Consider the following 14,663-nt stretch of genomic DNA (forward strand, 5'->3'; position numbering starts at 1 on the left):
TGCTGGTAACTCGGACGGAAGGGATTGAAGAGAAAGCTCCGGAAAGACAACCGCATGTGTTGGGCACCTATCGAGGTTGAAATGAACTGGCCAAGGGAAGCATGGCGGGGGCGGGGGGGGTCTTTCGGGGCTGACCAGGAGACCTGAGAGAGGGGGTCTGGCTTTGCCCCAGGGGGGGGGACGCCAGCGGGCGGGGCCGGCCGCCCGAGTGGGCCGGGTGGGGGGGAGGAGGGGTGGGAGGGCAGGGGGCGGGGTCTGCGGGCCCGGGCGGGCCGGGGGCGGAGCCCAGGTAGTGTTGATACACAAAGAGAAGGCACCCGGGCGGCCGCGGCCCCGCCCCCTGACGCGTCCTCCTGAGCTGCCGCTAAAACCCGCTGCCCGGCAGACAGAACCATATCCGCGCGACACCGCCGTCCCGGAGCGTCTTCCCCACAGCAGCGCCCGCAGCCGGACCACGCGTTCCCGCACACTTGCACCTTTCCCTCGAGACGGCGGACGCCGGACGACTGGGGTGGCAACAACTTGCCATTTCTTTTTTTTTTAATTAAAATTATTTCTCCTGCCTATTGTTGGTTTTGGTTTTTGTTTTACGATTTTTGTTAGCCGAGAAAAACCCACCGAAGGCGTTTGCGTGACGTTCCCGGATACAGGAGCGGAGACCACCGAGGTAACGCGCGCGGGGGCGTCTGTGCGAAGGACGCGGGGCCCCGGGCGGGAGTGGGGGAGGGGCGTCCGGGAGGGGCCGCGGCGGGAAGGTAGCTGCGGAGGTTGTTTCCTCCCGGCAGTGGCGTGTCCGGTCGGCGGGACTCGCCTTCGGTTCCGGCCCCTACGGGGGTCGCCGCACTCTTCGGGCGGGGGAGGGGCGCGGCGCGGGGGCCGCGTACCCGCCGCGAGCGGAGCCGCATCTTCCCGTTAGGGGGAGGGGAACCAGCCCGGCCGCGCGGCTCCGCTGCGGCAAGTCTTGTGACTGATTTGCATTAATTAAAAAATTAGATCGAGGGGGCCTGGAATATGGGGGCAGCGGAGGAAGGTTCGGGCTTCTGGTATACAGAGGCCACGATTGGGGAAGACGGGCCAGGAACATTTGATAATCGGAGATCGATATTGCATCAGTTTCTTTTCCGGGCATAGGAGTGGCCGGCCGGGCGAAGCGCTCGCGAGCCAAATGCCTGTAGACTAGTGTGCTCGAGGGCACGGGCGTGCGCGTGTAAACAAACTCTCGGCGCCTCTGGTCGCCGAGGAACGGGCGTTCTCCCCTTTTCGGGAGAGGACCCATGTCAGCCCTTTCTGCCCCCTTGGAGTCCGCTCTCTGCCGCAGAGGCATTTCCCCATGTGGGGACTCCGGGCATGAAAAGACGGATTACGCGCATTGCCATTGCAAATGCTAGAAACGGGGTGGGATGTGTGCCCTGCATGCCTGTGCATGACCAGAGAGGCTGGAGGAAAGCCGAAACAGAGCCCCCGTGCACCCCTCCCCTCAGACTTGGGATAATGGAGAGGGTGCAATACTAAAATCCTCTGGAGAGGGGCCTGGGGGTCCGGAGGGCGCGGGCCTCTGCGGGCGCATCGCCGCGGCGGGACCATCTTTGTTCTTCGCGGCTCCGCTGTCTGTACTTTTCCGCCCCTCGGCGCGCCCCCGCCCCTCGCGCTCAGCTGGTACTTTTCCACTCGCCTGGCCGGGGATGAATCAGCCGCGCTGCGCCTCCCGGCGGCGTCACGTGACCACGGCGGGCGGGCGCCGCAGTCTTGACGCGCCGCCTCTACCTTCGCAGGCAGCCGCGCGGGCCGGTGCACAGCCAAGGACAAAAGGAGCCCAGTGTTCCTCGCTGCACCCTCTATTCCTCCCGGTGCCAGCATGAAGAAAGCCGAAATGGGAAGGTTCAGTATTTCCCCGGATGAGGACAGCAGCAGCTACAGTTCCAACAGCGACTTCAACTACTCCTACCCCACCAAGCAAGCAGCTCTGAAAAGGTGGGAGAAGTTGTGTGCTTTTTTTTTTTTTCTTTCTTAAACGCCTTGCGGGGGTCAGGGGTTCTTTACCTAGGACTCTGCTTTGGTTGCGGTAATTTACCGTAGTATTTGGAGAGTGTGTAATCTCTGAAAGAGTATCCGATTGTCGCATTGACAGTATCTCTTGTGAAAGTCGACTCCTACTTAACACGCATTTCTGGGAGGGTGTGTGACACCTAAAGGCAGTTTGTGTCAGAGCATTCCGTTGTATGTTTCAAGACGACTGAGAATTCCTTTTTTTCCCTCACAGCCATTATGCAGATGTAGATCCTGAAAACCAGAACTTTTTACTTGAATCAAATTTGGGGAAGAAGAAGTATGAAACAGACTTTGTAAGTTGAAAATAGCAATTTGTGTGTCTGTGGCTTTATGGAGTAAAAGAATAGTTTTACTTTTAGATTTCAATCTAACTTGCCCAAAGCTGGTTTTCTCCATTTAATTATTGTTATATGTTTGGTTATCGTTTTCCCTCTATGTAGCATCCAGGTACTACTTCCTTTGGAATGTCAGTATTTAATCTGAGCAATGCGATTGTGGGCAGTGGAATCCTTGGGCTTTCTTATGCCATGGCTAATACTGGAATTGCTCTTTTTATGTAAGTATGTGTAAGTAGTGAGTCTGCCATGCAGGGCAGTTAATATGATAAAACATAAAACTTATGGCTCCAGAGACGGAATTTACAGTCGAAATAGTTGACTTAAAAATCATTTGTGTGAAATTTAAAATTAGAAATCCAAAAACCTCCTTATTCTAGTATCTAACTGCATGATATCAAGAAAGCCAATTAGAAATAGGACAACACTGAAAACTGATAATTAAACCAAAAGTATTTAAGTCAATGGGAATAGTTAAAACGAAGTTGTAACAGGGGTTGGATGTTTAAAAAGAACTATTGATAAATCCAAGGTAGTTATTTGTTCTGGGAAAATAGGGAAGCAAAAAATATTAATAAGCACGGTACATCCAGGTCAGTTTATAAATTGACATAGTCTCCCCAAGAACCTTTGCATAGTGCAAACAGACTTTTTAGAATATATAGGGTGTGGTGGTATTTGCTTAACCTAGAACATGTTCTAAGAAAAGTGAGTCATAACTTTCTGGACACTGAAAAGACACCCATATGTTGGGGGGATTTTTTGGTTTTGTTCTAATATTTATTTCTTCCAGGTCTGTGTGATTGCCACATGCCATAGCAAAAAAATAAATATTTTAATAAGTACCTGCTTTTAAATGTTCTTTTCCCTAGTTGCCCAGTTAAAATGATTTATTCCTATGCTTTCTAGCATAAATGCCTAGAATAGGATTTTGGAGCAATAGAAGACTTTAGAGCAGTGGTTCTTCAACCACTGTGTGGGGTCACTGATTCTCAGATATAATAAGAAAAGTAGGAACCCTATTTCCAAGGGGAAAAAGGTACAAAATAAAAATACATGTGAATTTGAATATACATTTTCAATGATATTTGTATTGTAGCTGTTAATTTTAACTACCCAGGAGCCCCTGGTAAGGCAGTTTCTGTGGAAGATAGGGTGACTTATTGCGCAGATGAAGAAACCACACCTTACAGGGAGCAGGGAATTGTCCCGTTGTGACAGATGTGTTTTAGTTAGCTGACTGGTGCCATCTACTCAAGTGATTTTCTCCAGCAGAATAGAATGTTCATGAAAAGAAAAGCAGACCTTTGCAAAGTTCTGCTTTGTGGGTGAAGCAGAACTGAGCTGTACTGAAGTTAAGCCTGGCTTTGAACATTGGAAGCTAGGATTCCAGCAGTTTGCTTTATTAGCATGAAGCTTTCTGAGATCTTTTACTAAGATGAAGGAATTTACATAGGAAGGACCCTAGAGTTTTAAAGTTTTTACTGGGGAACTTGAATGGCCTCATTGTTAAATATTCCAAAATACTTCCTGACTCTTACTATAACAACTGGAGACCCTCTTTAAATGCTGCCAGTGTGGTTATAGTTAACATGAGATAAAATGGCACCTCTTTCATAAGTGACAGCAAAATTCTGATGTTACCCTTGCACCTTTGAAATTATACTTCAATAAGGTCTATGTGTTCGATTAACCCTTTGAATAAATGGTTAAATAACATCAAAAGTGCAGAAGGGAGTTTTAATCCCATTGGTATTTTACAAGGTATATTTAGAGGATGTAGAGATAAATGGGCCAGAAGCCATGTGGCTGTCACAGTGCGGTTAAACAGCTCTAGCTAACCATACTAGGCAGACTCAGCCTTGAGCTTGAAAGTGACCTCAAAGGTTATGAAGTCCCTTCACCCCTCATTATAATCTCAGTGTAAGAAAGGAGGACTGAATTTGTCAGCATACTTTGAAGACTGTTTTTGATTAAAGTAACAGCTTTGTTCAGTTAGAGGTAAGGCCAATGGTGTCATTTTTCCACCTTTGATTAGGCCCCATAAAGGTTTTGGCGTTAGAATGGCAGTTCAATGCCACCGCCTATATTTTAACTAACAGAGCTCAGTTCCTTTGCCAGACCTTCTGTGGTACCGGATTCAGTTTTCCTGTACAGAATCAAAAAAAGTAACCATCTTGTTTGCAGATTCTTCTATGGGTTTCCCTGATATTTTTCTTGTTGTTTTTAATAGAAAGAAATCCATATTTTCTTTGGCTTGCCCAGGAGGGGAGGAAAGGAAATCTGAAATGAGAGAGAATTTGTATCCTTAAAGGAAAACTAAGTGACATTAGGGAACCTCTAGTTCCCTCCCTATCTATGGAGCGAAGAGCTGCTCCAGTCCGACTGATGGGTTCCTTGTTCTAGCACAGGCATTGTTTAACTTCGTCATGACCCTGGGCCTGTATTCCACACCATGGCGTGCAGTATAGTCTGTTGTCTCAGTGATTACTTCTCTGACTTGTGCCCAATTGTTTGTTAAGCTGTGCCTGATGCTTCCAATGTTCGTATCACTCTCCCTTCGTAGTCCCATTTCTCTTATTTATGTAGTCCAAGCGATCTCAAGGTCTTTCCTGAACCTGTCTCAGTTGGATTTCACAAGTGCCTTGTGCGCTGGATTTTTACTGGCAGACATTACCATCATTTTACAGATAAAAGGAACTATTAAAATGCAGAGAAGTGGCAAGAACATATGGTGCCAGAACCAAATTATAAGTCTCATAACTCCACCACCTTAAAGTTAAGCTTTCCTGGGTCTCCTGACACATTGGATGCAGCGGGTAAACCCCAGCTCTTAACCAGTACCGTAGAACTAACACCTGAGACATGATGCGAGTTCTTAGTACCAGGCTGAGAGAAGATGTTGACACTCTAGCCAGGATGGTAAACACCAGTTCTTAGGGGCTTTCTGTCTAGCACAGAAATATCAGGACACGTTCCATATTTAATGTTTTGATAATGAGCAAAAGAATGGTCTTTAAATATAGCTATGCTTATTTATAACCCTGTGCCTTTTCCTTCTCTCATCAGAATTCTCTTGACATTTGTGTCAATATTTTCCCTGTATTCTGTTCATCTCCTTCTGAAAACTGCCAATGAAGGAGGTATGGTAGCATTCTTGATATTTCTAAAACAATTAGGCCTGTCAGGATTTTCTTCCTTCCCTCATGCTTCTGTGTTCTTCATATTTTAGGGTCTTTATTATATGAACAGTTGGGACATAAAGCATTTGGATTAGTTGGAAAGCTTGCAGCCTCTGGATCAATTACAATGCAGAACATTGGAGGTAAGAATTTTTTTAAAGGTGATTTGGGTACACTTTTTGCTCTTTATGTAGCACAGAGTGGTGACACGTTACTTTTGGTGTCACATGCCACATTTTGCACTTGTAATGGTATAATTTTGTTTTCCTCCAGCTATGTCAAGCTACCTCTTCATAGTGAAATATGAGTTACCTTTGGTGATCCAGTCATTAATGAACATTGAAGATACAACTGGGTAGGTGCTAAGTAAGGTTACTCATAAGAAAAATTATAGTCTAAAGTGGTTAGATACATTTTATCAAAGTTGATACAAGATAATTATCAATAAATTATTTTTTGTAAATGCACCTGTTGAAATTGACCAAGAAGTCCCTCATAGACTGATTTGAAGTCTTAAGAATGAAAGACCAAAGATCGAAGCTCGTGCTGTAATTCTGGATAATAATTTCTCTAACCTGTGTGTGAAAGCAGGTTTTCTAGAGCTTAACTTTCTCTTGATATTTATTCTCGAAGAAATTGTAGCTGAGTAACACAAAGTCTAACCTAAGTCAGGTTGAAGCTTTGAATTACATTTCAAATCAATCCTGATTTTTTTTATAAATTTGAAACTCTTAAAACTTAATCTGTTTAAATGCATAAGACCAGAAAATGTATGGCCATGTTGTAGAAACCTTATCCTTGTAGCACAGTTCTTCCTCCCAGTGGACTAACAGGTTTTTATCTAAAGTAAACACGGGGAAGGGCAATTTACTTCCCCACTTACTTGCAGCTCATTATCTCAAAATAGAGAAGTGTGGTTATCTCTTTGGCTTTAGAAATTTAATAAGCTGATCTTTAAACATTAGTTTTCTGTGGGGTCTCTGTTGCTGAAGTAAGTAAGCGGAGTGGAATCACAGGACAATTAATTTGAAAATAGTGATTTAAAAGAGGGTATGGTTGATTACCTGGAAAGGAAAAGACATTGCTAGAACTCCTAGAGGAGACATGGGTAATATTTTCTTTTAAGTTCAGAAGGGACCTTTTTGACTATTTTTGGAGCCAAGGTGGGTCAAGGTGTCACAACATACTCTTGACAACCTGGAATAAATCCTGGTTTGGGGGGATTGGGTTTTGTTGTTTGTCTTTGCCTATGTGTTTTACCTAAGTATGAAAAAATTTCCTTGTTTGAGTTTTTAATAATTACATTTGCTAATGTCTGAAAGAAATTTGTTTTAAATTTGCTTGTTTCTAGCATTAAAAATTGGCAAGCTAAAGCTATGACCGAGTTGGTGTACAATTCTCCTAAAAATGCTTCAAGATAAGATTACTGGCTTAACAACGCTGCTTTGTTCCCTACATTAGTATCAAGCCTTTAAGAAGCATTTTATGTTATGAATCAGCTGGCAGCCTTCCCAGAGCAAACAGTGGGACAAAAGTTACACTGTTCATACCCCATCTCTAACCTGTGTGAATATTCAGCTAGCACAGAGTTAGACATTTATTCCTGTCTGTAGGCTTTTTGTGAATAAGCAGTGCATTTTCCAGACCTGCCTTTTTGTGTGTTTATTTTTATAGTATCTCTATGAAATGAGTCCAGTAAGATGTGTGTAGTATTCTGGGGATTTTCATGGTTGGTTTGACCTTGTGTTTCTTTTCTTTAATTCAGATTGTGGTATCTGAACGGTGACTATTTGGTTTTGCTTGTGTCGCTGGTGCTCATTCTTCCTTTGTCACTGCTGAGAAATTTAGGTGAGTAAACCCATCTCTAAAGAGAACTGAAATGAGCCTCTTACTAGCTAGTTGGCTTTCTCTTAGTAGAAATTGAAAGCTTTTTAAAAGGCCCCAAAAACATAACTTTGGGAGCGGCTGTGTATACACCTTTCAAAAGGCCTTTCAAAATCCTAGCAGGTGGCTACCAGGAGAGGCCAGAATATTTTGTTGACACTTGATAGTATTTGCACTTTATAAATAATAATACAAAATGAAAGTGTCTTTAGTTTAGTTATTAGCAAATATTTTAAAGTAATTCTATACCTCAGTATATAAGAATTAGAAATTGAATATTGTATTCATACTAGTCTTTCAGGCAGAATCAAGTTACTGCCTGAAAGTTGAGAAAATATATTTGCCTGAAATTTGTTACATTAAAGTAATAATTTCTGCCTCCCTTACAGGATATTTGGGATATACCAGTGGCCTTTCCTTATTGTGTATGATGTTCTTCCTGATCGTGGTAGGTAAAACTCTTCTTTAAAGCTAGAGATTTGTTTATGAGCCCAGTCATGTTACTTAGTTTAACAAATGCAAAATAATATGTTTTCAGGTGATTTGCAAGAAATTTCAGATTCCTTGCCCTGTGGAAGTTGGTTTGATAATTAATGAGACGCTGAACAGCACCTTAACACGGCCAACGGCTTTTGCACCTGAGATGGTATTTAATATGACTGACGATGATTCTTGCAGACCACATTATTTCATCTTCAACTCACAGGTAACTAAATACAATTTTTATTTTCTTAAGATTTTAGGGAAGAAGAGAGGGATACTATCCACAGGACATTTAAAAATAACTCCCAAGGTAAAGGGAGGAGGGGTAATAGATAATCTTCAGAAAACATGAATTATTGAAGACTGAGAAGAAAGCATTAGTTTATATCTTAAAATGGATGGAGAACGGAAATGAAATAATTCTATGATGTTAATAATTGACACAATCTGACGTTAGCATGTTGATCACACTTAGTGAACAGATTAAAAGAAGGGAATCTAATTATGCAAGGGAAACTTTTAGGGTTTGATTCTAAAATTGGTTACTATAAAATACAAAGTGCAGAACTGTGATGACCCAAGTGTGTTACATGGGATTTTAAGTAAATTTTTACATTTTTTGCAGACTGTCTACGCTGTGCCAATTTTGACCTTTTCATTTGTCTGTCATCCTGCTATCCTTCCCATTTACGAAGAACTCAAAGGGTGAGTGCTTTACCTATTTTTATATAAATTTATTGGGAAAGTTAGAAAAATATTAGATTTTGCTATAAGTACTGCTCAAGTATATATTTGTATTTTTCTTTGAATTTACGTAGTCGCAGCCGTAGAAGAATGATGAATGTGTCCAAGATTTCATTTTTCGCCATGTTTCTCATGTACCTGCTTGCTGCCCTTTTTGGATACCTGACATTTTACGGTAAATAATGTCTAGATTTCAGGAAAAAACACTTCGTGAAATAAAATTGATACTTGCACGTGTATAATCGATCACTTAAATTCGATCTGTTTCGGTGTATTTCCTACTTGGGATGAGAAACTGAATTGAGAGCTTAGAATTTCCTATAGTCTCTTTATTAATCAGTAATTTCTCAAGCCCAAGTTCATATAATTAGTCACTTGGTGGCGTTTTTATATGACGTGCTTGCATCTGAGTTCATGCTGTCTATCTCCTCTTCCAGTCACCTTCAAATTCTACAACACAAACTGTAAGCCAGACCATGGGATTTAGCTGTTTAGCTCCTGTTGTTTTTGATGGGGGTCATGTGGCTAAATCTCTACTTGGTATTTAGGAAAATTTTCCTTCAATGTTATTTTAATTGCATTAACCCTAATTCCAAATTAATCTGATTAGCCTCTTAGTTTATAGTCGTTTTGTGAGTAGCTAATAACTTTGGTGCAAATTTGCTGTAAGTTAGATTTCCCACCTAATCTCTAGAGGAAACTGCTCACTTGAAGCTTTTTTTTCCTTTATCTTTCCCCATAGAACACGTTGAGTCAGAGTTGCTTCATACCTACTCTACCATCATGGGAAGTGATATTCTTCTTCTCGTTGTTCGTTTGGCCGTGCTGGTGGCTGTCACCCTGACGGTACCAGTAGTCATCTTCCCGGTAAGTAATCACCCGCCCTCCTTCCGCTCGCCAGGAATGAGTTTTTAAACATGTGAAGACTTGTGAGATTTTCCTCTTCTGTGAGAAGGGAAACACTACTAGAGCAATACCAAGTTGATGGTGGTTTGAAGGGATTTCTTTATTTTCTAGATTTTCAAAACATCCTGGGTAATTTTTTCCCATAATTGAAGACCTAAAATGATCTTTCACTGTTCAGATATTAAGGAAATAGCAGTAGAGGAAGGGGCACAATTTACGTATTTAGAAAGTTTCTTTCTTTCTTTTTTTTTTTTTTAAGATACATTCCCTATTATTTGGGAATTTTTTCCCCCCATTAATGTGAAGCTGGAGTTTTCATTTCTCTGTCTGTTTGTTCTTGCAGATCCGGAGTTCTGTAACTCACCTGTTGTGTGCGGCAAAAGATTTCAGTTGGTGGCGTCATAGTCTCATTACGGTGTCTATCTTGGCATTTACCAATTTGCTTGTCATCTTCGTCCCAACAATTAGAGATATCTTTGGTTTCATTGGTAAGTTTTAGAAAGTGTCAGAGTTCTTTCCCGTATCAGCGATTTTGAAGTTTAAAAAAAGGAATGACACGTGATCCATTGAATTCTCAAGAAGTGGTCTGTGTTCTTTTCCAGGGGCGTCTGCAGCTGCTATGTTGATTTTTATTCTGCCATCTGCCTTCTATATCAAGTTAGTGAAGAAAGAACCTATGAAATCTGTACAAAAGATTGGGGTGAGTGAGCTATTCTGACTTACAGAAACAGTAGTGATCTTCTAGTTACTAGAATTTCCTCACCTGATTTTAGTCCCTTAGCTCTCTTCTTCTAAGTTCTAGTGAATATTTCTTCAATGGCATACTTCACAGGTGGAAGGTTGGGGCAGGGAAGGTGAAAGTTTGCCTTCGAATAGAGGCCTAAGTAAATTGCAAGAAAGCGGTTGAGATATTTTAGAGCTAGGAATAGAGATAAAGAGCGCATGTGCAGTGTGGAGATACTGACTCCGCTTTCAGCATTAGTCGACCTGGTATTTGTCGGACTGCCCACTTCAACACACACTTAACTGGGCCTTCGAACTAACTGTCTTCAAAGCAAAGCACAGGGGGGTTGTCACTATACTTTAAAGTAATAAAATGTATTTTAAAGTGTAATAAAAAGTGATTTCACAAAGAATATGGTATGTTAATTACAGAAGATCCTGGTGGTGAGGTTATTTAGGAAAAAGACTGCCTCTGAGTCCTTCCACTGCTACAATTCTAGTCTGATTAAAGCACCAAAATTGTTTATAAACAAACAGCTGTCATCTTGTTTTATTCAAAATACATAGTGGTAGTAATTTGAAGGGGGTAGAATTAGGAGTAAACTTACTCATGTCTCTTTGAAAAACCTCTGGCTTTGACTCAGGCTGCATTTTAGGATGACTTTGATTTGATTTTGTGACTTAAATTTTTGAAATTTTGAAATTTTAGGAAATGCAAAAAACAAAAAACCCCCCAAAAATCTAGTCCTGTTCTATTTATTACATGAAGTAGTTTATTCAGCAAAGAAAAGTATTTACCTTTCCGTTTGAGACAAAGGAATGAAAAAGCAAAATTTTGGAAGGTTTCAAAAACTGAGTTACTTTGTAGTATAGGTGAGCCCTTGGTAACTTCAGACAGTTTTAAATCTCTTTAGCAAGGTAAAACTGTAGCTCTGTGAAGCACTCAACATCATTTTAGTGATTACAAGCCCATTTTTAAAAGTAGAAAGGAATGCTTTTTTGTTGGCTCATCATTTTCTCTTTGTGCTCATTGCAGGCTCTGTTCTTCCTGATCAGTGGCATAGTGGTGATGACCGGAAGCATGGCCTTGATTGTTTTGGATTGGGTACACAATGCCCATGGAGATGGCCATTAACTGGCGCCGCTAAAACTCCACTAGTCCACTTGATGCCAGTGTTGAGTCAACTCTCAACTTCCTATGAAATTTCACCTGACGTTTTCAGTTTCACTTCCTTTTGAAGTGCAGATTCCTCGCTGGTTCTTCTGAGTGCAGAATAAGTGAACTTTTTTTTTTCTTTTTAAAGAGACTATTCTGTATGATAGAAATGGATATTAACAACCAAACCACGAGTCTCGGGTTAATGGAAGTGACAATTTTATTCCATTCCAGAGAATGGACGAACTCTTAACTTTTATCAAGCCACATGTTTGGCTGTGTCATTGTTTAACTTGGATATTTTATGATTTTACTTGAATGTGCCTAATGGAACCATTCGATGTGAGAAACAATTCTTATTAATTTACAGCAAAGTATTGAAATAACCATTGAGAAAAACACTATTATTTTTTTGTACCAAAAATATTTTAAGACCTCAGAAGCACTATTTTACTTTAAAAAAATGGCTTTCTTTCTAACTTTATCCAAAAACAATTGTGAACAAATTCCATAAGAAAAAATCATTGGTATTTAAAAACAAATACTAGTATTGTGAAATGATTTGCCTTTTTGTAGGCATAATAAGCCAAATACTTTTTTTAACCCAAAAAAGTTTTTAGAGAAAATGATATAACAAAAAATTGTACCATGAATAGGAGCATAGTTTTTTCCATTCAGATTTCACCATTAAAGAGTAACTGGTTGATTATTGCTATACCAAATCAGATGAACTCATTCATCACTTTTCTTCTCTGGCCCCAAATAATTTGCTTCATTCAGACTGAAATATTTATGGCTTCAGTCTATTAGAATGGAAGATACAAAGCAGATATTTCTGTGGGAAGTAAAATAACTAATTTTGAGGTACCAAATAGTGCAATTGGGTAAAACAGGGTTTATTCAGTTGCATCTGTCTCCAGAGATGTATTGACAGCTCTGGGTTTTTTGGGCCAGCCCTTTTTTTTGACATTGCTTCCAGCAGTGGAAAGTGGGCATTTGATGGCTATAGGCCAAAACTGTTCAATCCAGAGAGTACAACTTTTCAAAATGCTCATCTCCTCCTGGAAGTGTGAATTACTTGATAACGTATGGCTTAGTTGTGTTCATGTTTTGTCTACAGTAGAGGCCTAATTCACAGGTTTCACCGATATTTGGTATAAGTTCTCTTCAAATAGGCCACTGGGTTTCTCATGCAGTAAGTTTTTAAAACTAATTTGCACTGGATTGTCATCTCATTCTTGTACAACACAGAATTGTTTACATCCAACAAATGGTTAGCTAGGGAAAAACAGTGCAACCTGAGTGTAAGTAGTTGGTCCAACTGCATGTTCACCCTTCCATTTCAATGCCAGTTAGAAGTGAAAAAATTACTTGGCTTTAAGAGCACATTTATTGTACGTTATGGTGTATGGTGAATATATTAAATAATGTGGTACTTTGCTCTTCAGGCATAATGTCTAAAATCTAATATACATAATTCCATTAGTGGTTGAGGGAAGCAAATAATGGAATCAATTGGTCCTCTGGCTCTAAGGTTTCCTCTTAAACTAAGCATTTTTAGTTTTAGGCAGGGGCTAGAAACATGGCAGACATGTTTTTTGTTACACATTCTTGTATTATATGTGACTCAAGTACAGACAGGATATGTCTGTGAAGACCCTTGTGGAACTGGAAGACGTCTTGTAGTGCTACATTGGGTGAAACCAACGGTCCGTTTGTGTTTCTACAAAAATAACGTGATTGGGGACCATCCAGAAAGGCAGTGAAAAGATGGATTCTACAGCACTGCTTTCATTTAATTGGGCTTTGGCACTCCCTTCAAATCCAGAACCTCCCCTCTAGTTCAGACCAAGAATTGGCACTTCTGCTTGAGTTCCTGGAAGAATTGCTGATTTTGTATCTGAGACCTGCCAGGGAATACCAAGTAGAGTTGTTTTCTACAGTTTACATCCTTTCATGTGGGAGAAGCTACCGTGGCAACCAGGAAGGAATGGAAAAAAGAATTTTCTTCTCACAGCAAATTGACGTGGGGAGGCTCCTTCAATCCTCTTTTGGCTGTTTGAGGTTCAAAACGAACTGCCTAGGGTAAACTCCATTGCATGATTTTCTTGGAGCTATCTTGTCCGCCTTGAGGTTCCCAAACAGTGAATTCCCATCAATGAGCAGTCTTCAGTATTAAAACCACTGTCCTGACACCTCATTTTGCATTACTGTCTTCCATGGATGTTTCAGTTATAACTGTAATGTTATTTATAGAACAGCATTAATCCATTAAAGCTAACCTATTTTTCAATATTTATGATAATCTGTACATACATTGTCTGTCCATATGTATTTGTAATATATAATGTATATAATGTCAGGTTTGGGTCTTGGGTTCAAGTGTATATACTCCTGTAAGTTTCCTAACTGCATTTTGATGAATTCACATGTATCTATAAGAATTGTCCCAAAAGTACCTGTACAGAGATTTCAATATAAACAAATTGACTAATTATGTAAACACTAAAAATTTAAAATATTGTTTAAATTGTATTTGCAATAAACAGACTGGGTGAACATCACATTTTTTTCATGAAAACTTGGTGCAAATTCAGATCTCTCATTTAAATTTTAAATAAGGTCTAATTTTCAAAATGCAGTAGTTTCAAAATGTGATCTAGTGTAATGGAATCAAATGTGATCTAGTGTAATGAAAGCTCTTTGAGAACCTGGGTGTGTGAGCTTTCTGTATATAGTGTAAATACCCCCACTGTATTGTTAGAGGCCTACCGTTCCACTAGGACTTGCTGGCAAAGAGTGCTACACCGTTTCAATGAAACAATGTATGTTTGTTTTAACTGAACTAAAATAAATACATGCTTAATCCTGAGTAGCTGTGTTTTTTTTGAGGTAACGGGATAAGCCCTGTCTGATGCATTATACCATCAGAGCTTAGTGGGTCTCCTGTAATGGTAACGATTGTAATGAAGAGCATGGTCAGAAAAAAGTTTTTCCGTTCCTAAAGTTTACTAAGTGTGAAGAGGAATAAGAAAAATGCTAAAAGGCACCTCAAGGACCCAGGGTTGGGCCTGCTGTTGGTGGGCCAGGAGTGCGTCAGGATCATCTGGGAGCTCTCTGGAGAATGTGACTATAGTCTGATCCCACAGATGTGGAAGGCAGCCCACAGTTTTATGCCCCCTCCACCCCACCCAGAATCCT

At 40.7% G+C, this 14,663-nt stretch overlaps 1 protein-coding gene across 2 annotated transcripts; it reads left to right on the top strand.

Annotated features, from left to right (window-relative positions):
• The first annotated feature begins 390 nt into the window (after window positions 1–390).
• On the top strand, window positions 391–14,334 carry SLC38A2 (solute carrier family 38 member 2). Of its 2 annotated transcripts, XM_035002813.1 has the most exons (16): window positions 391–667; window positions 1,773–1,971; window positions 2,261–2,342; window positions 2,490–2,605; window positions 5,454–5,527; window positions 5,617–5,709; window positions 5,840–5,921; window positions 7,332–7,414; window positions 7,840–7,898; window positions 7,989–8,156; window positions 8,559–8,638; window positions 8,752–8,852; window positions 9,420–9,544; window positions 9,927–10,071; window positions 10,186–10,283; window positions 11,343–14,334. In XM_035002813.1, exons 2-16 carry the CDS (start codon window positions 1,856–1,858, stop codon window positions 11,439–11,441), a joined length of 1,521 nt encoding a protein of 506 aa, XP_034858704.1. In that variant the 5' UTR covers window positions 391–667; window positions 1,773–1,855; the 3' UTR covers window positions 11,442–14,334. The 2 variants fall into 2 exon arrangements, with proteins under 2 accessions (XP_034858704.1, XP_034858705.1); XM_035002814.1 differs by lacking the exons at window positions 391–667; window positions 2,490–2,605 and having other exon boundaries at window positions 1,821–1,971.
• The last annotated feature ends 329 nt before the right edge of the window (window positions 14,335–14,663 follow it).

The sequence above is a fragment of the Mirounga leonina genome, unplaced genomic scaffold (genome assembly GCF_011800145.1).
Source record: "Mirounga leonina isolate KUSES-001 unplaced genomic scaffold, KU_Mleo_1.0 Mir_126, whole genome shotgun sequence".
Lineage (NCBI taxonomy): Eukaryota > Metazoa > Chordata > Mammalia > Carnivora > Phocidae > Mirounga > Mirounga leonina.